The sequence below is a fragment of the Dreissena polymorpha genome, chromosome 3 (genome assembly GCF_020536995.1).
Source record: "Dreissena polymorpha isolate Duluth1 chromosome 3, UMN_Dpol_1.0, whole genome shotgun sequence".
Lineage (NCBI taxonomy): Eukaryota > Metazoa > Mollusca > Bivalvia > Myida > Dreissenidae > Dreissena > Dreissena polymorpha.
In genome coordinates, this window is record NC_068357.1 from 22,314,190 (window position 1) to 22,340,056 (window position 25,867).

At 33.5% G+C, this 25,867-nt stretch overlaps 1 protein-coding gene and 1 long non-coding RNA gene across 2 annotated transcripts; one reads left to right on the plus strand and one right to left on the minus strand.

The window, feature by feature from the left end:
• Positions 1 to 2,101: 2,101 nt before the first annotated feature.
• Positions 2,102 to 3,094, minus strand: LOC127874537 (uncharacterized). Its single transcript, XR_008046977.1, has 3 exons — positions 2,928 to 3,094; positions 2,643 to 2,752; positions 2,102 to 2,430 (listed from the first exon to the last, which is right to left on the minus strand). It is a non-coding gene; the product is annotated as an uncharacterized LOC127874537 (long non-coding RNA).
• Positions 3,095 to 20,742: 17,648 nt separating this feature from the next.
• LOC127872078 (uncharacterized) lies at positions 20,743 to 24,662 on the plus strand. Its single transcript, XM_052415409.1, has 2 exons — positions 20,743 to 21,021; positions 24,242 to 24,662. The coding sequence occupies exons 1-2, from the start codon at positions 20,810 to 20,812 to the stop codon at positions 24,660 to 24,662; spliced, it is 633 nt and encodes a 210-aa protein (XP_052271369.1). The 5' UTR covers positions 20,743 to 20,809.
• Positions 24,663 to 25,867: the final 1,205 nt, after the last annotated feature.

The following is a 25,867-nucleotide window of genomic DNA, read 5'->3' on the forward strand; positions in this document are numbered from 1 at the left end:
TATTACAGTAGATTATTTAATTGTGACTTAACCTTTATCAACTTTACACTTATTTTCATGAGCAATCAGAATAACATGATTACCGGTAATGCAAATTGATGTCAAACAGTTTTTCCTGAAATGATATTAACCCAAAACCGAAAATGCATTACCTGGTAAGCAGACCTTATTGTTACATATTAAGCCAAATAAAGCAAATGGAACAGTCCAGTGACTTCCCTCATTCATCTGAGAGGTTTCATTACCATCATCAAGTTGTAAAACATGTGTAATGTGTCAGCAGAATTACACAAACAAGTTGAATTGTGATCAAATGAACCAATCTGAAAATTTATAGTCTGTAATCATAATGGAAAATCTGGGTTTCCAAAACAATTAATGCCACAACAAATAATTTACTTCGATATCATGAGGACAAATGTAGTTAGCAAGTTTCAGTAAGATTTGACTTTTAATGAGCTGAAAGGCAATTATGCTTAACTCAGGTGAGTTTAAACTATCAATTCATGTAAGTTTTATCATCACAAATAATAAAGAAATTTTGGAAATACTATAGCTTGGTCAAAAAGGTGTCTTTTACTCCTGACAAATAACTCAGGAAAATGTGGATCATTGAGCATGAAGTGTCTTGTTCATCCACACTTTATAGTTTTCATTTATTTGCTCGAGAAATGTAAAATTTGATTGCTCCACAAACTTGTACAAACTGATGTGGACAGACCAACCACGCAACAGAGTGACTTTTACAGCAGATTAAAGCATGTCAGGGTCTACCAATTAAAATATTTAGTTATCAACATAAAGCACTCCCTAAAAATATATAACTGTGATAATGGTGTATTATCAGTCTTCACGCTAAATATTTAGCCAAATAGCCCTTCGGGCTAATAAGATGGAATTTTGAATAGCCCGAAGACATGTTCTATAGCCCGAGGTCAATTTAAATTTTATGACTTTTTTGGCCAGGAGCACCAAAATAGTTATTAATAATCAAAAAATCTACTTCCATTAGTAAAAACAGATGAATTTGATTACAGTAATAAAGGGTATTATGTTTCCTTTTGAAATGCATTTTATACAAAATGCACCAGATAATTATGCTGTTTATTGCAACTTTATTATTACACATTCAATGATTCCATTAATCAGTTTGACCGGTGTTTGGTTTTATTTGAAAGAAAATCGAATTATTATCATGTTTACAAAATATCCAAAGAACTTCAAAAAAACATCAGCCTATTAAAATAACAGATTATTATCGTATTATTACTAGGACAATCGCCGGTGAATTTCTGAATTTTCGGCATGTGTCTTCAGAACAAAAGGCTACTGGGTGTGTTAATTGCCCAATCTGCCAAGAGACAATGTCTGCTTCTTTAATTTACTCCCGATGTTTTGATAAGCATGTGTCAACCGTGAAAAGTATTGTATATTCGTAAACAGATTATAAGTAGCATAATAGGTCACGTAGCAGAACGAGATTACAGAATAAACGAAAGTACTACAATTATTAATAATACGCTGAAAAATTGTCTTCTAATACGCAAGAATAATAGATTAAAACACATGGAAACCTAACTGTAATAAGGATCAATTTGTTTTAACCCAATGCGTACAATATCCCTTATAGACTCTTTGATTCTTATTGAAAAATTACTTCTTCCATTTTTCATGAATTATAAATACATTTTCAGAAAACGCTTCTAAAATTAAATACGCTTCTAGATTGGTCATTATTTTAAAACATTACGAAGTGCCCGATGCGCGAACATCCCGAAACGGGATCTACGCATGTTCAGTTTGAATAACCTCATCTTGATTGGGCGTCAATTGCATCATTACTTAAATAGCAACATACCCGGATGTTTACACGACAGTTTAGAAAAATGGCGGCCGCATGCTTTTAAACGTGTAACGTCATTTTAGGCATTTAAATAGCAAATTTAATCGTGCCTCTTAAAAACCTGTATAAATCAGGTCATTGATATGACGCTCAAATATTTGATTGACCGATCAGGTTATTTTATAAGCATTTAGGATCGACCGACCGGCCCAAGAATCGACTCGGGCTTCGGGCTTATAGGCTAATTCGAAGACAGTGTATTATACATTTTTTTAATAATGAAATGCATGTATAAAGTGTTAAGTTAGCTATTCAGATTTTCTGTTGCAGTAATTGGCACAAAATAAAAAAAATTAAGAAACAAGTTAACCATAAGTCACATCACCATGAGAAGTTAATAAATTTTACTCCGAAAAGGGCACTTTCCAGATAATTTCCTAATAGTTTAGATAATCTTTCTGCCAGCCAAGAACAAAATGATCCAACTGGGGCTTAGCACGATATTCATCTCCACTTCCTCTTTTCTGAATGTGTTTTTCCCTGACCTCACACTTCATGCACAAATCAGCACTGGATCACAGTTGCAACTAAAAATAGGGAACAAATAGAGCATTTAAGCAAAGTACATGTAACTATGAAAAGCATAGTGAATATCACTGTTTGTTACATAATTCTTAATTGTCATCTGAATTATGAAATGTTCTACATTAAAATAAATCAATTAGTAATATTAAAGGAGAAATAAAAACAGTGATAAAAGTATAATATTTTTTATTCAAATATGAATAGCTGGTAATACTTGCAATCAGACACAGCTGGTCATGATTTTTCACTTCTGTCAGTTTTATTGACCGTTTCTTTTTTCATTTCTTGCTCTTTTACATATTGACGCACCCCCTTTTTTACGTCCTGAAATAATAAACAATGCCACTTGAATTCGTTTTGCTGGGTACAATTGACTGAGAAGTTAATCAAATGTCATTTAGCAATACATTATACTTAACAACCATAGTCCGAATGTATAACTATCCCAAATACAGGTGCATCTGCAATGTCAACAAAAGTCTGATGTTTGCTATTTTACCTCTCTTTCTAAGTACTGTACAACATGCACATATGAGAACATAAATGTCGTAAACGAAATGGCTCCTAGCAATGTCATTTTTGCTTTTGTGCTGGCCATTTATGATACAATAAACACTTTACATAATCTGCCTTTTGACAACGGCAGTCTTTGTGGTGACATTCTACTATAAGTCAAAGGGACGTTAAAAACAGTAAGGAGGTTTCATCATTCTTTTTCACTTCGCGCTATCAATATATTACACAAATATGAAAATATGTGCTTCATAACTTACGGGCAAAAGCTAATTTGATAACCATGTATTATAATATAAAAAATTGGACATCGTGTACACAAAATTATAATTGATTTAATAAAAAATAATGCATCCAAAACATAAGTTTACTTTTTTGCTTGATCAAGTCGATGAAGCCTTTTACATCTGCCAAGCTTTAATATCTAATATGTTATAATTTGGCACCTTTTAGCCTTTATAATGCAAAGATAGTTTGGTGGCTGTGACATAGTGGATATGATGTTCGCTTAGCGACTCGGAGATATCGTTCTTAAGATCACTCTTAAGGAATCCGGGTCCGTTCGCCCTAATTTCTGTTCGCCCTAAAACCTGTTCGCCCTGGGTCCGTTCGCCCTAAATTTTATTATCAAAGCAGGGAAGCAATAAATATAACGAAATTTGTTATCTTTTTAACATTTTAATATATAAATGACAATTTAAGCTACAAACTTGCCTACATGTGTGAAAAAACAAGAAGGCGCTCTTTAACGTGTAAGCGTGTTTGTAACAAAGCCGTCGAATGCCAGTAATTTCTCTTATTGTTTATTATATTAATTAATGAAAACTTGATGTTACACCTTTACATTAATCAATACATATGTACATGAAACAAATACAGTGAACAGAACAACAATACAGAATATAGTATAATACAATGAACACATTATGCAACACATTTACATTAATCAAACCATACATATAAATCTTACAAATATGTACATGAAACAAATACAGTGTTCAATGAACACAGCACTTAACACCTGTCTTATCTTTTCATTCACTTCACTCAGAGGGTCATTACAAGTGCGAAACAGCCTTCAAAAAGGTGGATGTGGACACTTTATAGTCGATGATGCCAGCCTGAAAACAATGCAAACATGATTTAAGATTTGCGTGTGTTATTTAACGAATTCAATAGCAAATTGAAAATAATTGTATAATAAAATAAAAATAAAATCAATTGTATATTGCAATTACCTTCTACATCATTATTTGTTCTAATCGAACGCCTGAAGACGCTCCAATCTTCAACCCGAAAGATGGCGTTGTTTATCCATTGACGATTGACGTAGTCCACTAGCTGCGTCAGTTGGACGGAGTTTGCACGGGCCTGAAGCTGGTGGAACGTCTCGGTTATGTGTCCGGCAGGCAGGAACGGCAACGCCATCAACTGCCGAATATACTGGTGGATGGCCTGGTTGGTTCGGTAGGCGGTGGCTAGGCCTAACTCCTGTACTTTCCGCCACACAGACTGCACCCAGTGAAAGACACAACCTTTTATGCTTACTAAAGGAAATACTTCGCGGATCCCCTTCCATGCAGCTGTAAGTAGAGAAAAAAATTCTAAAATGTATTTAAATTTTAAATCATCAATGATTTGTTTGTTTTAAGTTTATATCTTACTTAATGCAAAAATACTTTTTTTCTTTGCTCTCACCTTTCTCAAAGTCCAGGACGACGTTTTCAACTTACAAGTTTGGAACCCTGTCACGGATGGCGCGCAGAACAGCGACATAATCGGCCTCCGTTTTCCGCGACATCAGTGCGAACACAAGTGGAAATACTTCGCGGATCCCTTTCCATGCAGCTGTAAGTAGAGCAAAAGTGTCGTCCCAGATTAGCCTGTGCAGTTCATTTAATCGAAAAATTCCATAAAAGCTGAAATTGTCGTCCCATGTTTTGATGAATAATTCAAATATGTTAAAACATTACGTTGCATGTACAATAACTTACAATGGTGGAAGACTTCGCTCGAAGATGAAGCTTCTGGTCCGCTGGGTGCACGTGCGCATTGGAGCATAGACGAAAGTCACTGCCTTTCTGCAGGACTGTCGCGTGACATCGCATCTTTTTGCTTCGCACGCTACACCGCCAGAGTGTGGAACTCTTGTTAGCATTCTGGAATTATGTGTATTGTCTTACATGGCAATCGAGTATAATATAGTTAAGCACATTTTATGAAATTCATAATCATTAATGAAGCGTTAATTATCTTATTCCTTAATGTATTTATTATAATTGAACATTTTCTTTGAGACCAATTTCTACACAATTTAAAATATACCGCTCTGTTTCATTTACATAATTTATGTTTATTTTCTTAATCATACGCTAATAATCATATTAAAGATACTTTCTAAAAAAATAATAATAACAGTTCTGTTTTATATACATGATTTAAGCATGCATCAATATTAAGTATACTCTTTAGGATAATAGTTTCAACTTAATAATCATATTCTACATAACTAATTTCTATATGATTTAGTAATTGTTCTCAATGTTAACTATATAAGGTTAATACGACACTCAATCAATCAATTAACACAGACCGTTATCTCTATAATCTCTTAATTAATCGACACCGATCGATAAAGGCCGGTTGCTACTTCACACCGCGCAATACACGCGAGAATTATTGGAAGTTGATCAGTTTAGTAAATTGAATATTGATGATTTTTTTTTGAGATTTAATGATGTTTATATGAATTTTAAATTTATTTGCCTATGCAGGGATCGACAAGAATACATGAATTTAGATAATCCGACAGACGGTGGTTATATATTGCTGAATGAAAGAACCATAAACAACGCAAGAAGTTACACTCAAAATCTCATAATCTTTATATATATTACACATATTAATGTACAAATAATTTATAAATTTAATATATACAGCTTATATATAGAATAATAAATGATGCACTTTATATTGTGTACATATTTGTAATATTTAAATTTCCATTTTAACTTATTTAATAATTTTAATTAATCATAATTAATAAAGTTTTACTTAATTTCAATTAACAAAATTTTATAATTACTATTGCATATTGTTTAAACTTACTATTGCATATTGTTTAAAATGACTATTGCATATTGTTTAAAATAACTATTGCATATTGTTTAGAATAACTATCGTATATTGTTAGAAATACTTAAGGAATTGCGCAGTCCGTATCACGCATTAAGCCCAGTTTTCACAAAACCACATCGGTATACTTTTTGTGCTAGGTGAGCTACAAACTCTAACATATGGAAAAATACATTGATGTACTATAATAAACAGTTTAGTAAGCTAAGACAGCGAGTAGCAAATTCCAATCTAAATTGTTTACCAAATCAAGAACGCAAACGTAAGCTTCTTTAATTAATTACATCTATTATGGATCAAAGGATATTAGCGCTTAACGCTAATTCGCATAAGTCGAAGAATGGTAGCATTTAATGCTAATTGAAAATGAAATACGATAGAGACAACATTCACTAAGACCGTAATGGACAGAATGATTAATTATTAAGAACTAAATAATTTATCGTACGTAAATGAAGATCCCGTTACCAGTTACATTAGATGGAAATAATGAAATCCTCAATGAACATTAAATTATATAGAAAAAGTACGTACGATATGTTTTTATTATATGCAATTGACAAATTAAATTAAACTAACCAGTTCCACATAGCCGATGCTGCCACCGTTCACACACGTCGCATGTAATCGCATGTTGTCTTGGTCGTACCTCCAAATTGCACGAAATGCACAACACATTATCCATTTTTGAAATAATAGAATCAGACATTTGAGATCCATTTTATATACTGTGATAATTCACAGTTAGGTTATTCCGAACATATCAAACAAAGTGTTACCGAAATATAAAAGACGGCGCTCTTTAACTTTTAAGCGTATATGTAACAAAGGCCAGTAATATTCCCTAATTGCTTATTATATTAATTAATGATGAAATCTAAGGTACAAACTTGCTTACATGTGTGAAAAATCAAAACGGCGCTCTTTAACTCGTAAGCGTGTTTGTAACAAAGGCCAGTTATTTTCACTAATTGCTTACTATATTAATTAATGAAAACTTCAGGTTCAAACTTGCTTGTATGTGTGAACAATTAACTGTTCACACCCCGATATGCACATGATAATATAGGGCGAACGAACCCAGGGCGAACGGACCCATGGCGAACGTGTAACTAGGGCGAACGGACCCGATACCCTCTTAAGACACCTACCCAGGAAAAATGGGCGTCCGCACATAAGGGCAAATGGGATCAGCTGACCCCCCCCTCCTCCCGGAAAATCGGTGAGCGAAAAAAGTTAAATAAGAAAAAATATAAACCTGTACAATTATGATTCCTGAATTGAACAATTTGGGTCAAAATGACCCCTGGTTAGTTTCATCAACTCCAATTTGAATGTAAACATATCATGGATGCGGTTATTTACTCTCAAAACATCGTTTTAAACATGATTCATTCGTGTGAAATCGAGGGGAGAAGTCAATCAATTAACATTTATTCAGTCCCTGAATATGAAGTGAAGGCGACGTGGGTCTCTGCCGAATTTCTCGATGATTTTTTGAATGGACATATTCTTGTCAGTGTTGATCCGATCCCTGTGAACGCTCATCGTGCGCATAATCCTTAGAGCCTGTCGGATCTTAGCCATGTCTTGACTCGTCTCATCGTGTTAAATGATCGTTCCACCGTACAAGTGGTGGCGGGCAGAGTTAGTAATATGACCATCGCCTCACGCACGACTGGAAACAAATCCGTTTTTTGACCAAGTCAACAAAATCTGACTCATTCTGTCCGATGAATTCCTTCTTGTTCATGTCGTACCATGACATTGCGTCGTGTTCAAAATTATTGTATCTTTAAAGTCTGATCGATCGAAATTTCGATGGGGTTCGGATGGAGTTGATATCACATGAACGCAGGCATATTCTGAAAATCGGCTGTCTAGAGACTGGATCAGTGAGTCCATGTAAGGAATATAAATTGTGCGTCGATAGTATTCTTCACTGGTTCCACCAACATTTGCTCGGTGTACTTGACGGCCACATTGTCGTGGTATTGTCATTGTAACACCAATATCTTCGGCTGTTTTTATTGCCGGACCGAATATATCCTCCGCGAAAATCGAATCCGCATTTTTTCGATGATCGGTTAGACAGCCCGAAGTGCTTGCGTGATGGGCTCTAAAATGGACGAAAATTTGGCTATTATGTGGAGCGAAATCACAAATGTTGCCGTTCCACTTTCCGTCCATAGCTGATATGCGCTTAATTTGTCGTCTTTTCGTATTCTGTTTGTTTTGCGCTAAATATTCTAACTGACGGCGTATTTCGCTGAAATGGTTAGCGAAGATTTGTATGCTTTATATTTTGAAGTCCACATTGTTTCGATTAACAAAGGTTTGTTCGGAACTAGCCGTCTTCTCTTAGGGCTCTCTCTGAAATACTTAATGATTGCTTTCACAGTTCCTATGATATTACGTACGTCAGAAACTGTATTTAGATCATTTACAACAAGATTAATACGGAGAGCCGAACAATGGCCGGAAACAGGTTATTTTTTATGTCTCAATTCAACTACCGGTAAAGCTGTTGATGCTAGCATTAACTGATTTAACATAGATAATCAAAATGTCACGTGTCAACTCAATTTTTATTGCCAGGATTATCGATGTATATTAATGTGGGACTGAGAGACACAATACTTTGCAATTGAAATATCTAATAAACATATGTATCTCACAGTGTTTTAATATTCTTTCACAATCCTCTGTCGCCTAAAATTTATGTCGCCACTAAAAAACTAGCAATTGTGTAGCAATTTATAGATCAGAATCTTTACTGCATACACTTAGTTTGTAGCTGAATATTCAAGATTTAAATGCAAACAAACATAATCTTATATCATCCATATTTTTTATTTACACATTCTAATAACACGCGGAACTATCATAAATATATAAGTCATCACATATGCTTATTCAAATGTCATTTTCTGTTCAGGCTTAGCCGCTAGCAGAAGCATGTAAATGATATTAGTATATTCAGTATATAAAAACTTATATATGTTATTGTATGGCGATACAAAACATTTCACATCATTTATTTGCATATAAAAGTATAGTAACTGTCATAAACTTACAATAATATTTACGTACATATTCGTGCAATGTGATATTATCCTTGAAAACTGTGGAATTCAGTGCATGTTATGCAGTTTGTTCAATACAAAATATTATAAGTCAAATTGTATTAGATTTCTACCTTTATAAAAATTAACAATGCTGCTTTTGTACTAGCGTATAATACATTTATCATTGAATAACAAGTAACAGTAAATTTATTATTTACAAAACATACAGGAAATTGAAATAATGAATTAATTAAACAAGCTAGTTGCTACTGTTCACTGTCTTACTAAAAATGATCACAACACAGTGGTCTGGGTACTAAGTGCTTTTACATAATTGTGGCAAGTTTTTTTATTACAAGTTTAACATTTATTTTCAGGCACTGGTCGCCATACAGACTAAATTTGCAAGGGAAAAAATCGTTTTTCTTTAACATGTTGATATTTTTCATATTGTTTATTTAACATTCTAACACGGCACGCGACTTGTTTTCTATAGACAAAGAAGGAAATCAAGTGTGGGTTATTAAAGAAATAATATTTTTCTATCATGGTTTGTTGTCGAATAACCCACAGTAAGGAGTATAGATGCGTAGGAATTAAATCACGAGTGCGAAGCACGAGTTATTTGATAACACGCATCTATACAACTTACTGTGGGTTATTCGACAACAAACCATCATATAAAAATATTATTTCGATTCCAACACGATTCTGATTGATTTGGTTCAAGCTTTAGGACGTGAACTATATTTTTGAATACCCCGCCCTTCTTAGTACTAAGTTCACTATTTAGTGACGTCATTGAATTGTACAAACATATGACGTCATTTTCATTCATAAATATTTTTAAAATGACGTCACTTTCATTGAAAACAACAATCGTAGAAACTTAATGACGTCACGTTTATTGATGCCACCGAAAAGCTGACATGCTATATAAATGTTTTGTAAACTTTGTAGAAGAACTATCTAAGAAGGGCAGGGTATTGGAAAATATAGTTCACGTCCAACCAAATCAATCAGAATCGTGTTAGAATCGAAATAATATTTTTCTATGATGGTTTGTTGTCGAATAACACACAGTAAGGAGTATAGATGCGTGTTATCAAATCACTCGTGCTTCGCACTCGTGATTTAATTCCTACGCATCTATACTCATATACTATATGGGTTATTCGACAACAAACCATTATAGAAAAATATTATTTCTTAAACCCGTTGAAAAATTTGCACATCTTTGCAGTTCCATAGCTGATTTTTGTTTACAGACAGACATATATAGATTCTTTTACATGTATATAAACGTTCACACATGTTTCAATACAAAAAGTAATCGTTTAATATACTTGATGTCACAATGAAGATACTTCAAAATAAAACTTGTGTTTATTGCAAAACAATGTTTTGACAATTTACGCGAATCGGTAATCACAAGTTAAACGTCGTTTTACTTGGTAACGACTCAGCGTCAATCTTGTTCACATCCACGTGTTTAATTAACATCAAAATTTTAATATTAATTATCTATTTTCATACATAAAAAAGTAAAATAAGAAAATAACAGTAAAACCATAAAAACGGTTAACGATCATTGTCTGCGTTTTTATTCTCTGTTAATATATTAAGCGTTTCCCAACGTTAACTATGTAGTGTCTACGCTTTCTCGTCTGCGTTTTAGTGAGACTATCGCAATGACCGAATCAGCTTAGACACAATGATCTGTATGAGAGCTGGATGAATTAAGCCTATGTTTTACTTCGAATTTTAAATATTTAATAACATTTATATGACTATGGTTGGTCGTATTTACGTTTAATAAAAATACCAACCTTAAAACTGTTTGCTACTTGTTTCTTCTGTAAAGTTTCTTTCAAAGACATGAGGCCTCAATGGTACACAATGTTTCAAGTTTTCTCCTTTCATAGAACTACTTTATATATATATGACTGTGTCATAGGCTACAGAAATCAGTACAAACAAGGAAAATTCACATTTTCGTTTTTTGTCATTTTGTAAAAGATGAATGCAAGCATAAGTCAAATTCAAAATTTTAGGTTTCTATCTATAGTAGTTTTTGAGATATTGAGTTTTGAACACATGCACCCTTTATACGATCTTATAGCTAAATAATGGTTTTCTATATCAATTGACATTGACAACAAACTCTTTTGTAAATACAGTAAAAATACAGTATACATGTATTTACCGTATAGCATTCACACATAGATTCAATGCATTACTGCCGCCATTAGCTACACTGACCATGATTTTACATTTTATGTGCAAACAAAAGCAATCATTTGAATACAGCGGTTGCTATGGTAACGAATTTACATAAAATACATTAATTTCATTAAAATTGTTTAAATATCAGGAACAAAACTAAATATTTACGTTTTTGTCAAATATATGATAAAACTGCTTATAGTCAATGATCTTCATTTCAACATGGTGTTTATTTAATACATAGTAACACAAAGAATGTAAGAAAATAGGTTGAGTTAAAGTGCAACATGTCCTTTTTTTAATTGTAGAAAAGATCCACATATTTTACAGTGTATTGATTTCAATCCATTTAAGACTTTGCACAACGTAAACATCATATATGTAATTTAATAGTGACATACATATATGCTGGTAAAAATATTAATGTACAGACATTTTGCTGATGGTAACCATGGTTACCATGGCAACCATTACCGTATAGCATTCACACATAGATTCAATGCATTAGCTACACTGACCATGATTTTTACATTTTATGTGCAAACAAAAGCAATCATTTGAATACAGCGGTTGCTATGGTAACGAATTTACATGAAATACATTAATTTCATTAAAATTGTTTAAATATCAGGAAAAAAACTAAATATTTACGTTTTTGTCAAATATATGATAAAACTGCTTATAGTCAATGATCTTCATTTCAACATGGTGTTTATTTAATACATAGTAACACAAAGAATCTAAGAAAATAGGTTGAGTTAAAGTGCAACATGTCCTTTTTTAATTGTAGAAAAGATCCACATATTTTACAGTGTATTGATTTCAATCCAATTAAGACTTTGCACAACGTAAACATCATATATGTAATTTAATAGTGCCATACATATATGCTGGTAAAAATATTAATGTACAGACATTTTGCTGATGGTAACCATGGTTACCATGGCAACAAATAGATAAAATATCCATTTTTACTGTTCTGAACAGCAAAAAAACACCTAATTTTATTAGTAAATCCTTTCCCATACATATCAAACATGAAAAAGAACAATATTATTTGACCAAACAATTTAACTACAATTTGTTTACGAAACCCACATAGTAAAACCGCCATAAATAAACACAAATAATAACAACATGTACTTCTAATTCAGAACAATTAAAGATGAACATGTATTATTTTTAAGGCATTAAAAGATACCTTCTATAAATCAGTTAAAATAAACATAATACCATTATCATATAAATATAATTAATTCCATCAACAAATAAGTAAATGCCAAAATAATGTTTCCATAGCAACCAACATTCTTATTTTACATGTAAATGGGTTTCGCAATCATGGGTATGATGAGCTTTAACAAAACTTATATATTACCACCTGTCATAATAAATGAACACACATGGACAGTGGTTTATTTATATGGCTAAATGTTTTGACAAACTTTATAAAACATGTTTCAAGACATGACATTTTACATTAATAGCATCACATCATGAGTTTCAATTTAGAAAATACCATGCCACAGGCCAATTTAATATTAACATTTTCACACTAGTAATTGTTGCTGAAAAGTTCACCAATGAACAGTTTAAATGGTAAACAATAACATATAACTTGGTAATCACAACAAATAATCTAAGGCTATTTGACAAACAGAGCCATACAATTTTCAATCTTAAAACAAACAAAGATAGGACAGGGCACATGTTTTTTGCAACTTCTGAGTTACGCAGACAGTTTTAGTTTGTTTTACTTCGGCTTGGGACAGGTAGCTTGTCTACTGAGGTCTGATTAAAAAAAACTGCCCTATTTCCTCATAAAGGTACCATTGTCAGGCGATACTGAGTCAAGGTCCTTTAATTCAGGCTGGGCAAGACTGGCTAGACATTGATGGTAAGAGGTCAGCACTCTTTAAAGTTTAACAAACAGTGAGTTTCAACTGTAGATTTTTCACTTGTTTTACAAAATACCAAGCCTGGTTTACCAGCATCAATGAGGAAATGTTGGTACTTTCAATTGTTCTTCAAGGGTATGAACAACTGGGCAAGAAAAGTTTTCCAATCGTATAGGTGCACAGGCTTCTCCAAATCACCAATCATGTGCGGCAAATTAAGTCCAGACCTTGAGGAGGTGGATACAGCCTCAGCAACAGCTTCGATGGTCTCTGAATCACAAAGTCTGGAAAAGTGTGAGGCATGAACATTGGTTAAATATTGCAGAGCTTTATTTCCTTCTAAGAGAATGGCAGTTTTTCAAACATTTGATAAGCTTGTGACTCAAATGTTCACAATTTAACTATTTAACTAAACTATTTTTTCACAATTAAGAACAGTTCTCAACTCATTTTTTTCACAAAATGGCCAAAGGCCACTTCACAAAGATGGGAAAAAGTCCATGTATTAAAAACATTTCTTATGAATACCAGAAGTAATAATTTTGCCAATGCTCATTGCAATATGTATACTAACATTATCAGATGGTAAATCATTATCTACTGATGAATATACCTACACTTTGACTTCCATAATCTTGATGTCACCATCATCGAGTATCACATTCGAGTGTGCAGCCCTAATTGAAAATGGAAAGAATATTAACATATCATTTTCAAAATCTGTGAAAAAACTAATAAAACTTAAACACAAATATTATGTCTATTCTAAGCCTTTCTTATTTGTTAACCAAACAAAAAGCATTTCCAAACATTTTTAATATCAAATATTCCATTGATTAATATGAAATCTATTTTAACATTATTATATGTAAATTAGGAGTGATTTTATTTTTTTTTCTCCAAAATTTTATCCTTTAAGATGCAAAAATGGTACCAAGTTTTCATGCAATTACATTGTATGCATAAGTTAAAGTTCTTACCAACACTAACTCTCCACAATGCATACCAAAGTACACAGTTGTTCTTATTTTGTTCAGCAGTTGTCAAAGTAGAAAACTGCCTCTTCCTCCCCTAGGCCATAGACTAAGTGATGAAGCTAGTAATGCACATAGCTAACAACAGTGTTGGCGCCTTTCCCGGGTGATTCACCCTCATTCGCCAAGTAAAACACCTGTTTTCCTGCAAAAGAACAAGAAATGAAAATAAGAGCAAACTGACTATAATTGTTATTTGATACAGAAATATGAATTTCATATTTCACCTAAAATAATGACAGTCACACCAACACATTTTTGCATATTTAAAAGCAATATGGGACATGTAACTGATCTAGAAATTAATAATCACACCTACCTGTACCTTCACAGCAAACACCAAAGACTTCACATTTTTTCGCAGTCTTGAAGTAGTTTGGTCCAACCAAAGATATATTTAAGTTTTTTAAACAATTGTCAAGATTGAAAAGATAAATATCTTTCACTTAACTTCATAGCAATATAACAAAATAATGCAATAATAATGATCATCATTAATAATAATCATAATAATTAAGTGTCTTTAGGAGTTTCGTAAAGTCTGAGCGTTATCAAGTGGGCTTTTATAACTAAATCCAATTCATCACGAGTGAGTTCATGGCAGTATTGTCTAAAAGAGATTGCTTGTTGAAAGTCAATGACATCGCTGCACGGTTTGTTATGAAATGAATAACAGCCATATTTTAGAATTTGGAATTTGTTTTGCTTTTCTTGTTCCTTTAAATGTTTAAATCAAACAAGGAATTCTCAATAGGGACAGACACTCCATCTGTCTCATTTAGCGCTGATACCTGATAATTCTGTTTCTGAACAGTTTGACTCATAGTTAATTTCTTCATCAGAATCTGAAGAGGGCACATTTACATTTTAATAGTTCTAATACATGGCTTGTAATATTATCATGTATAATGCTTAATTAAATAGTAATTAAATTGAATGCGTTTTGATTCCCTTTTATTATTGTTTAATTTGAGTTACAATGCTATGACGTTAAATTTTATTTACACTTAAATGTATTATGAATATTGCTGGGCCAAGTGTGAGGTTGAGCGCTCTATAACCAGGTTTAAACCCCCAATGCTTTGCATTGACCGTTCCAAGGCGGTGACCCCAGCTTTATTCATATTTTGTGTTTATGTTGGTTTGTATTGTGCTGTATTGTGCTGTTTTGTACTGTTTGGGCAATCGGTCACTTGCCTTAAATAAAGGACCAACTAATTGTTTTTAATGAAAATTCAATACTGCTCCAGCAGCTGGAGTTTCACTTCTTTATATTGATGGTCTGTTTTGAAAATATTAATGTCAAATTCAAATCTTCAATAAAAAATATCATCATGGACCTGTGAGATTTCATATGGGATCGTGCTTGCTGAACTTTCTTGTGACATATTTACAATTTAAATAAGTGCGCCATTACATTTTGTAACCAACAACAAAGTTTTCGTAGCGAAGTATTTTACTTCCGAGTTAACAGTTTCATTTTCAATGTTCTCTAAATAGGACCATTGTTTACCAAAATTATTATGATTGCCAAGTTTATTAAAATATCTTACCTGATTTTAACTACGATCCTTCAATTGAAGAAATTATTGTCAGGATTGATTTACAATTTATTCCAAAGGAACTCGCAAACAAACGGTGAACAATGTCAATGCGTAGGCTAATTGACCAGTCGCCAAAGTATCGATCGCTCCGCCCACATTTTTCGATCAGCCAATCAGATATCGATTTATCACACACCCCTCAGCAACGCTTATCTGGCCGCCATTTTGTCCGACAAACAAAGCGTACGTGTTGTACATATGGAATGGACGTAATTTTTAAGAGTTTACACAGATTTTATATCAAATGCATGATCATTACTGTTCGATCGTTATTCAAAATTGTAGGTGCTATACATACTTTATAAAAGGTTATTATTTTATCTTTATTTCTTGAACATATGAGCGAGTAATGAGAAAACAAACACAATGAATAGTTTAACCACACCAGTTGTGTGTTCTATAAAACGTGTTATACCGTTTGATGCACAATATTATTAAGCAGTTTGGGCAACATAATAATTGCCACGCGTGCTTATTAATCTCAGCGTAATTGTCGATGATTAATAAATAACAGTATGTTGCGTGGATCTCAGAATGAAGGAACATTAAGGCATTGTTAGGTACTGTACACAAGAAAAGACAATTATTTAATTACTTAAATGATTTCCAAATATATATTTATTTTATATGGATCATAAACAAGGGAAATCATTATAAATTGTTAACTTAAATATTGTTTTAACTAAAGTAAAAACAACAAAAAAGTGATTTCAACGCGGCTCAGCCAGCTTAAAGCGAGTTCAAGTGTAAAATGTACGGCTTATAATACAACAACAACATTTCTAATAAAACATATATTGATACGGGGAGAAATGTGAAAATTGCAATTAACATATAAGGGCCATCTTGTTATAAATAAGCAAATGCATAATATGCTAAATGTATTCAATTCGAATGTTCGTGAACAGCACCGTAATACCAACATTTCATTTTTGATAGTGAAATGTAACAGGTTCGCATTAAACATAAATGAAATAAAATGCATATTAGACTATCTGTTAATGAAACCACGAAATTAGGCCTGTATTAAATTATGGTTACAATCAAAATTTAATTTATATCTAAATAAAAAAAAATCGGTGTCTTTTTAAAAATAACAAAATAAAACAAAGATCTAAACATTTTTTATAAACAAAAAAACCATCATGATATGGATATGTCATTTGCATTTAATAAAAATATTTTCAAAATTATATATGAATAGCCACCGGGTTCACTGTCGAACGGTTGAATACAAGTTCAAAATAAATATGAAATAAATGCTCATTTTTACAACGGATTTTTCATCAACTCTCTATATAATATGTATAAGAAACGTTTCTGATAGTCAGTCTGCCGTTAACTCATTTATTTTGATTACGCCATTTCTCTCTAAAGTATTTATGATTGTATTAACGTTTTACAAAGCAGTTTAGTTGAGTGCGGCTTTAATAATTTATATTATAGAAAAGAGCATAATACATCATTACAAATATAGAATTTCCCTTACGTAATCCGCTATAATTGCGATCTGCTTGTCGGAGTTTTCTAATCACTAGACCACGTGACTATGTGAGCGAAGCGATCGATAATTTGTCGACTGGTCAATTACGACACGCCGTTTTTAGTAGAGGTCGCTCAACAAAGCAACGGTTACTTCCAACCAAATAAAAAAAATTATAAGTGTACATTGTCGATCAGAGCTCGGGGGCATTTCATTCTTCGAAAACATGCATATATCTCAAGTTTCAATAGGTTTTTTCATAATATAATTATAACATTATTTCCATTTTTATAACGCCGCGCTTCAATCACGCGTAGCTTAAAATAACGTCGACCGCGTTTGTACTGATTTCTGCTGACGACGTCATATATATATATATATATAGTGTGTGTGTTTGAGATTTATTTACAGGTCGTCCAGCGACTACAGATGTATGGACCTGCCCCTGTGACCCTTCAGGGGAGAAAATTAGGTCATATTATACATCAGAGCACGATGGCCAATGAGACCTTAATGTGACTAGATGCTGCTTTTTTTTCTTCTTTTTTTAATGGATTATGTAGTGGTTTGCCTTTTATCGAAATGGGTTTTGCAGTATTCCTTTTATCTCTGGATTAGAATTATCCTTATTGGCATTAATGTTTATTCCTTATAGTTTGTGTGTGGTTTTTGTGCTCTCCGCCCCAAGAGGTGTTAGTGGGGGTTCGAGCGGGATACAGAGGGCGCCCCGATTCCAGAGGCGCCCCTGGTTCTTTTAAGTGCCCGGTGTACAGCACCGATACACTGCACCCCCGTTTAACGTCCCTCGCGGAGGACTAGTTAGTACATAAACATAGATTAGTACAGATATTACTGCCCTGTGTATTGGTGTAAATTCACATGGGCTCTCTCTGTTGTGCTATTGGATATTGTCAGGTGTTTTAATGGTGTTGCAAGGGTCAGACTAGTTTTAAAAGGTAATTTAGTTTAATATAGTAGAAAAGGGGCTGCGTTTGTGTGGTTGGACCAAGATGACTGGTTGTTGGGGGTACAGGGAGGACAATTTCTGGTTCGACACTTTCTTTCTTGGGGAGACAATTTTCACACGCCTTTATATTGGTTTGTTTTTGAGAGAGAGAGAGAGAGAGAGAGAGAGGAGAGAGAGAGAGAGAGAGCAGAGAGGGAGGGAAGGGAGGAGTGAGGGAGGGAGGGAGGTGTGTGTAGGGAGGAGGTTGTTTTGCGTTCTTTCGTTTTCTTAGCTTTTCTCTCATCTCTCTCGCTCTCTCTTCTCTCTTCTCTCTCTATCTCGCTGCTCTCTCTTCGAGAGAGAGCGCACGTTCTTCTTCCTGTTCATATTGCTGATGGTTACACAGATGGTAATTATATGTATTAGTGCATTTTAGTCAGGAGGGAATAGATCTGGGATGTTAATGCTGACCATCCCTCTAATTCGATCTGACCCTTATAGTGACATGGGTAATACGTGCAGGTTAGCAATACAAAGGTTACAATTCAACGTCAAACGTAACAAGGCACAGGCATGCAAGGAAAAAACTACAAGAAAACATCACCTACGCTACAGTAGGGGAAACAACAACAACAAATACCGTCACCATTCTCATATTTATTTTTATTTTTGTCATGTTGGGTATGTCATGTCAACGCAGCCAGAGTGCACGGACGAGAGATATCTCTCCAGGCGCGCCCTCTATCCCAGCCGACACGCTCTACTCAACATGTTTAAGTCTTGTACATATGGGGAAAAATGTTTACTAATCACATTTAATTACAACAATATTTACACCTTTAGGGGTTGCACTGTGGGTAAATTTGCCCACTTGCGCACTTACTGCGTCTTCCGATCCTGCGTGGAAGTATGTGGTCTGTGTGCTTTTCCCCTACCTTCGTCGTCGTTGCGGATTACAGCTTAAGAGAAGGAAAACGAGGGTCTCGCGGAACCCTGGGTTTTGTTACCTAGAGCGCTATTTGGTTGTAAAAGAAGGATTAGAGCTTATATATATATATATATATATATATATATATATATATATATATATATATATATAGGATCTGGCGCGAGTTGTCATATCGTACCATATTTTATTAAACGAGTTCAGGAATTTTGTTAGTAAGCGAGTCTTTGGCGAGCATACTAACGAATTTCCTGAACGAGTTTAATAAAATATGGTATGATATGACAACAAGTGTCAGATCTTTTTTATCACATGCTTTTAAATGAGCAAATTTAATAAAAATTTACGCAAACATAATGATTAATCCCGGATGTTGTTTACATTTCGCGACGTCATTTTACGTTACAACGTCTTTTCAGAAAAATAACAAAATGCGATTGGTCAATAAACGAAAACTAAGCCAATGAAAACGCTTAAAAATGTTGTATCGTATATATATATATATATATATATATATATATATATATATATATATATATATATATATATATATATATATATATATATATATATATATATTACACAGTTAACTCTAAATCAAAATGACGAATTGCATAACATTTACAATAGATAGTTCTTGATATATTGTAATCTAAAATGTAAATATATTGTAATTGGACATATCCTTATTAAAAATGTTTGATCGTTTAAATTCGATGTTGGTATAAAAAAGAGAACACGGCGTGCGCGGCGTCATGCAGAAATGAGCGTTGAGCGCTTGATGTATTTGACGCCACTTTTAAATGGTGTCTTTGACTATCTGTCCATATGTGCGCATGCCTAATTTAAGCCACTGATCATGCTTACTATTTTAAGAGTACAGATCACGTACAGCGTTAAATACTTCCGGTTTTGTTTTCCGATTTAAAGGTAACACTTTTTTCAAAGATATGATTAGGTTTCTGTTGAACAATATACATTTGATTATGATGTTTATATTAAGATATTGTCTTTTCATACGATAAAATTCCATGCGTGTATATGGGGGTAATAGTGTTTAAATGTATTTTTTCCACTGTTCAATTAAAAAAAAACAACTTCATATGCCACCATTGCTCCAAACAAAAAGGACCAACTGAAAACGGTTCTTACAATAAGAACCGCTAATATTTACTGATTTTAGGAAAATTTCAATAGCTTAAAATTGTCATTTCTACTAATAATATAACAGTTATCACAATCTGCATACATGAAGAAAAAATAAGTACATTTTTTTCTAAAAATAACTTATCATAGACATAGGAAAATATCGATTTGCTCCAGTTTAAACGAACAGATTGCGTATTCCAAAAGTTAACAATGCTTGGTTTTGGCAAATATCAATGTGTACATTTCAGTTTAAATGTCGACATCAGAGCCGTTTCATATAAAACACTTATCAAGCGGTAGGTATGTTCACCCACATGGCGGAGGTGATAACCCAATTAACAATGCAATTGTCAATCTGCACAGCGATATTCACCCCAATATGATTTGGCGATTTTTGCCGGTCAAAGACGAACGGGGCAAAGACGAATGGGGCTACATTGAGCACCTATCAAGTGGCAAGATCCTTCATCCATTTGGTGGCGGTCATGATCCATGGGACGAAACCCATCTTGTGCTTCACCGCGACCGCCACCGTGGTGCGCTGTTTAAAATTGACCAAGTGAACAACCACATAATCCACATGAGTGGCAAGTAAGCTTCACTGTATGAAACTTCCTTTATTATAAATTATTTGCTTCTGTATTTTATACTTCCTATATAATAAATTATTTGCATCTATATTTTTGCTGTTGAGAGTAATATGTTGTTATATGAAGCACGTCGATTGAAGATAGAAATAAAATTGTTATAATTCTGACGAACCTTTTTAGCTCACCTGAGGACAACGTGCTCATGGTGAGCTTTTGTGATCGCCTTTTGTCTGTCGTCCGTCGTCAGTCGTCGACATATGGCCCTGTGAACACTCCAGAGGCCACATTTATTGTCTGATCTTCATGAAACTTGGTCAGAACTTTTGTCCTATTGATACCTCGACTGAGTTTGAAACTGGGCCATGCTGGGTTAAAACCTAGGTCACTAGGTCAAAAAAAGAAAAACCTTGTGAACACTGTAGAAGTCACATTTGATGCCCAATCTTCATGTAACTTAGTCAAATTTTTTGTCTAAATGATATGTTGGTTGAGTTTAAAAAGGGTTCCGGTCCATTGAAAAACATGGCCGTCAGGGGGCGGGGTAGTATTCCTTATATGGCTATAGAGAAACCTTGTGAACACTCTAGAAGTCACAATTATTGCCCAATCATCATAACACTTGGTCAAAACATTGGTTATATTGCTATCTCGGACGAGTTGGAAAATGGTCCAGATCGGTGGAAAAACATGGCCGCCAGGGGGCGGGGCAGTTTTCTCTATATGTTTATAGTGAAAACATGTGAACACTCTAGAAGTCACATTTTTGGTCCAATCTTCATGAAATTTGGTCAGAACATGTGTTTTCTGGATATGACGGTTGAGTTCGAAACTGGTTCGGATCGGTAAAAAAAAAACATGGCCGCCAGAGGGGCGGTCATGTTCCTTATATTTAAATAGTAAAACAAGCTTGTGAACACTCTAGAAGTCACATTATTTGCCTAATTATCATAAACAAAAATCTAAACATCGATGAGTTCGAAATTGGTAATGATGTGTGGAAAAACATGGCCGCCAGGGGGTGGAGCAGTTTTTTCTATGTTTATATAGTGAAAACGTGAACAGCCTACAACATTTTTTGCCAAATTTTCATGAAATTTGGTCAGAACAATTGTTTCCTGTGTAGTAAAGTTTGGTTTAATTATGTCATTATTATGTAACATTAACTGTATTATGTAATTTTTCATAACACAGAATTTTCATGATTAACATAACTGTTTTAGTCATTAGCACTTATGATAAGCCTATCAACTAAGAGATAGCTGAAAGAAAGACAACATGTACACACTTTTGCAGTATTTATCTCACTTGTTTAACCTGGTTAAGTAGTCGATCTTTAGTTCTGCTCTGGAATTTGGGAAGATATATTGATCATTGATAAATGGACTGTTCTGAGGGGTAATATACTCCTCTGCCAGTGCTCTCAGAACTGTATACAATAAGCTGTTTTGGCTGATTTAATCACCTCTTGATGCTTTCTTGAAAAGGTAACAGCTCTTGAAAAAGGTTGGAATTTTGAAATAATTAAACTCTTAATTATTGTAACACCAGCATCAAGACATTTTGGCATTATTTTCTAAATAATTCTTATTATTTAGATTATTTTTATTTGTTATTTTCTAAATTAAAAAGAATTTTTTTTATTTCAATAACTTTAGTAAATTCTTCTTATTTTTACATTTGATTCACTGAAGTTTCCTAATCTCCATAAATTGTGTTCTTTAGATTAAGTTAGACCTATTTTCTAAACTAGATTTTTGAAGCAACTTCTAGACTTACAGTAGCTAATATTTATATCAGTATTTTTTTTGACAGATTGTGAACTTCCTTTTTACCTTCATTAAGGTATTTGCTGTATGGTGTTCATTTTTGTAACGATACTTAGATTCTTTAGACTTCGCTTGTACCTGTTCTTAATTCTCTGTCATTGCTTTTCATTTTCCGAGTTCTTGGAATAAAAGTTAGTTATTTTCGTTAAAGCTGCTTTGATTGTCACTTATAGATTAATTCTTTGAGTGTATTCAGGCGTATCTTTAGTTAATTGAATTACAACAAGTCAGTGGTGTCATCCTGACTGGAAATAAGCGTTCGTCGAATAAATATTTTCGCATTACATAAGTCCTCACAAAGTTACATAACTCGTAACCGTCCCGTGACCGGTTCACTTGCGTAAGCGAACGAGACCGCACTACCTGGATACGACAGTTGAGTTCGAAAATGGTTTGGATCGGTTAAAAAAAAACATGGCCGCCAGGGGGTTCTTTTTCCTTATATTTATATAGTAAAAAAAACTTGTTTACATTCTAGAAGTCACAATTTTTTTTCCTAATCATCATGAAATTTTGTCAAAACATTTGTTATTTGGATGTCTCGGACGAGTTTGAAAATGGTCGTGATCAGTGGAAAAAAATGGCCGCCAGGGGGTGGGACAGTTTTTTTATGTATATAGTGAAAACATGTGAACAGTCTAGAAGACATATTTTGCACAATCTTCATGAAATTTGGACATATCTTGGAAGAGTTTAATAATGGTTCAGGTCTGTTAAAAAAAAACATGGCCGCCAGGGGGCCATTTGTTGTTCATTCTTCATGAAACTTGGTTTGAACGTTTGTTCCATTCATATCTTAGGCTGCAAAGAACAGGTCATTTCTTTTTATCTCAGGTGAGCGACTTTGGGCCTTTCAGGCCCTCTTGTTTGTATGTGTAGCTGACAAAGATTATGTTGCACTTACATTTATTGCGATAATTTATGCAGCGGACAATTCAACGAAAGGGAAATTTTCTAAATATATTAAACATTTTTACCAAAAAGGGCAGAATTTCACAATTTAGGAAATACAAACGTTATGCAATCTGCTATTTCCGTTAAATACATCATGTTATATTATTCAATGACAAACTTTAAAAAATGTCCAAAATATGTGAGCAAGGCACGTCAAAAGAGATAAAGAATACAGTATGACTCTTCTTATGAAACACAATAATTTCCTCCTTTGCTACTTTAAGAACTCTTATTATTACTTTAATGGTCTGATAAAAGCATGAGGATGATTGATAATTTCCTATTAAAATGAAATCAAAAGCTTTCAAACAATTGCATCGCCTTCATAGGAGGTGATTTAGAAATGGTAAAATAACGTTCATTTATTTTAATTTTTAGGTTATGCTATCGCAATATAAATTGGTTAACAAAGGGCTTTTGTAATACACCCCGTGTTTGTAGATACGTTCATCCGAGGTTTGGAAGATCAGATGCTGGCAACTATACACAGGTCACGTTGCATAGCAACCTCCACAAACATATGGAATTTAGATGTTTTTCCATCGACAATCCCAACAAAACGTTCTTGGTATACGGTGCGCCGATCGTAGGTGGAGAATGGAAAATAATTCACAAGGCAATTAATCCAACAGTCGATTGCACATTGGCTATAGATGTTAAACTCGGTTGTGCCTCTGCGGAAAAAGTACGTGAGACCGAGCGTTTCAAATACAGATGGGAGGCATCATTCGGAGTCGAGAATGTAGAATATTTCAGCCAGTCAGCATCACAGTTGTTAAAGCACTACATAGGCGTCTCCTCACCTCAAACATGGGAGGACGAAACAACAACGAAAATAGAAGTAAAGTGTATGTATATTTGATTTCATTAATACTGTATGTTTGCGTTTCTTTGGTTTATGTGTATTATTAATATGCGAATCATGGAAGCAGAAATGTAAGAAATGATTTTATTAATGTGTGTTATAGGATCAACGCCTTGCTTATTTATTGCTCAAAAGTTAATTGTACAATATAAATGTCCAAAACGTTACTACTAACTAATGATAGTGCAGATGATAGAGCTTGACCTTTCTCCTCATTGTTTACTTATGTCATGTATGTTTAATATATTGAACTTTAGATATACGCGGTGAAAAGAATATTACGTGGCAATACGTATTCACAGTGAGGCAAAACGACAGTGAGTTGGTCTTCCACAGTGATTTGTTCGCTGACACGGACGGCGAAGGCAATCCGCCCAGGTCTTAGGTAACTTCGTCTTAACAAAGCTGACCATGATTTCGGATCGTCACTTCACGACAACGAGTATATTTGATGCGGCTTGTTGAGAGAAATAAGAAAGATTGGGATTTTTTGTATAAACAATTTAAATAAAGGAATGGGGTATTAACGTAAATGAGATTATCTTGTTACATTCATAACTTTTCAAAGCCTATGCTTTCGTTTTTTTAAATACATTCGATAGTAGTTCAATAACATGAATAATCCTTTTGTATTTAAAAAAAATTGATTGCGTTTTAATAATTTTTATATTGTGTTATATGATATACATGTATTTTATTTGTATTTGTTTCATTATACACATGGAAAAACCTCAAAAGGCGTATTGTATATTTACAAATGTTGCCATTCCATATCCATGGTATGACACTGTTATTATTTAGATTGTCCACCAGCCTGTGGTTTTATGATTGATATACAGTTCTGTTATGTATCTATTGGCTTTTTTTTAAATCATAGTGTAATAAAAATATCTTTCTGTAGGTAGTGTGTTGCAACCGTGGTTTACGCAAATACGACAGTAATAATTGGCAATAAATATGGGCATGTATAACTTCGTGGCAAATTTAAAATGCAAATGTTTGTTGTAAATAATTGTTTATATATATAGAAACAATATATATATATATATATATATATATATATATATATATATATATATATATATATATATATATATATATATATATATATATATATATAAAAACAAAAACGCTGTATTATTTTTTGCCGAAGCTTTCGACCTCACGGTCTTCATCAGCGGCCATTATTTATTTTCAGATGT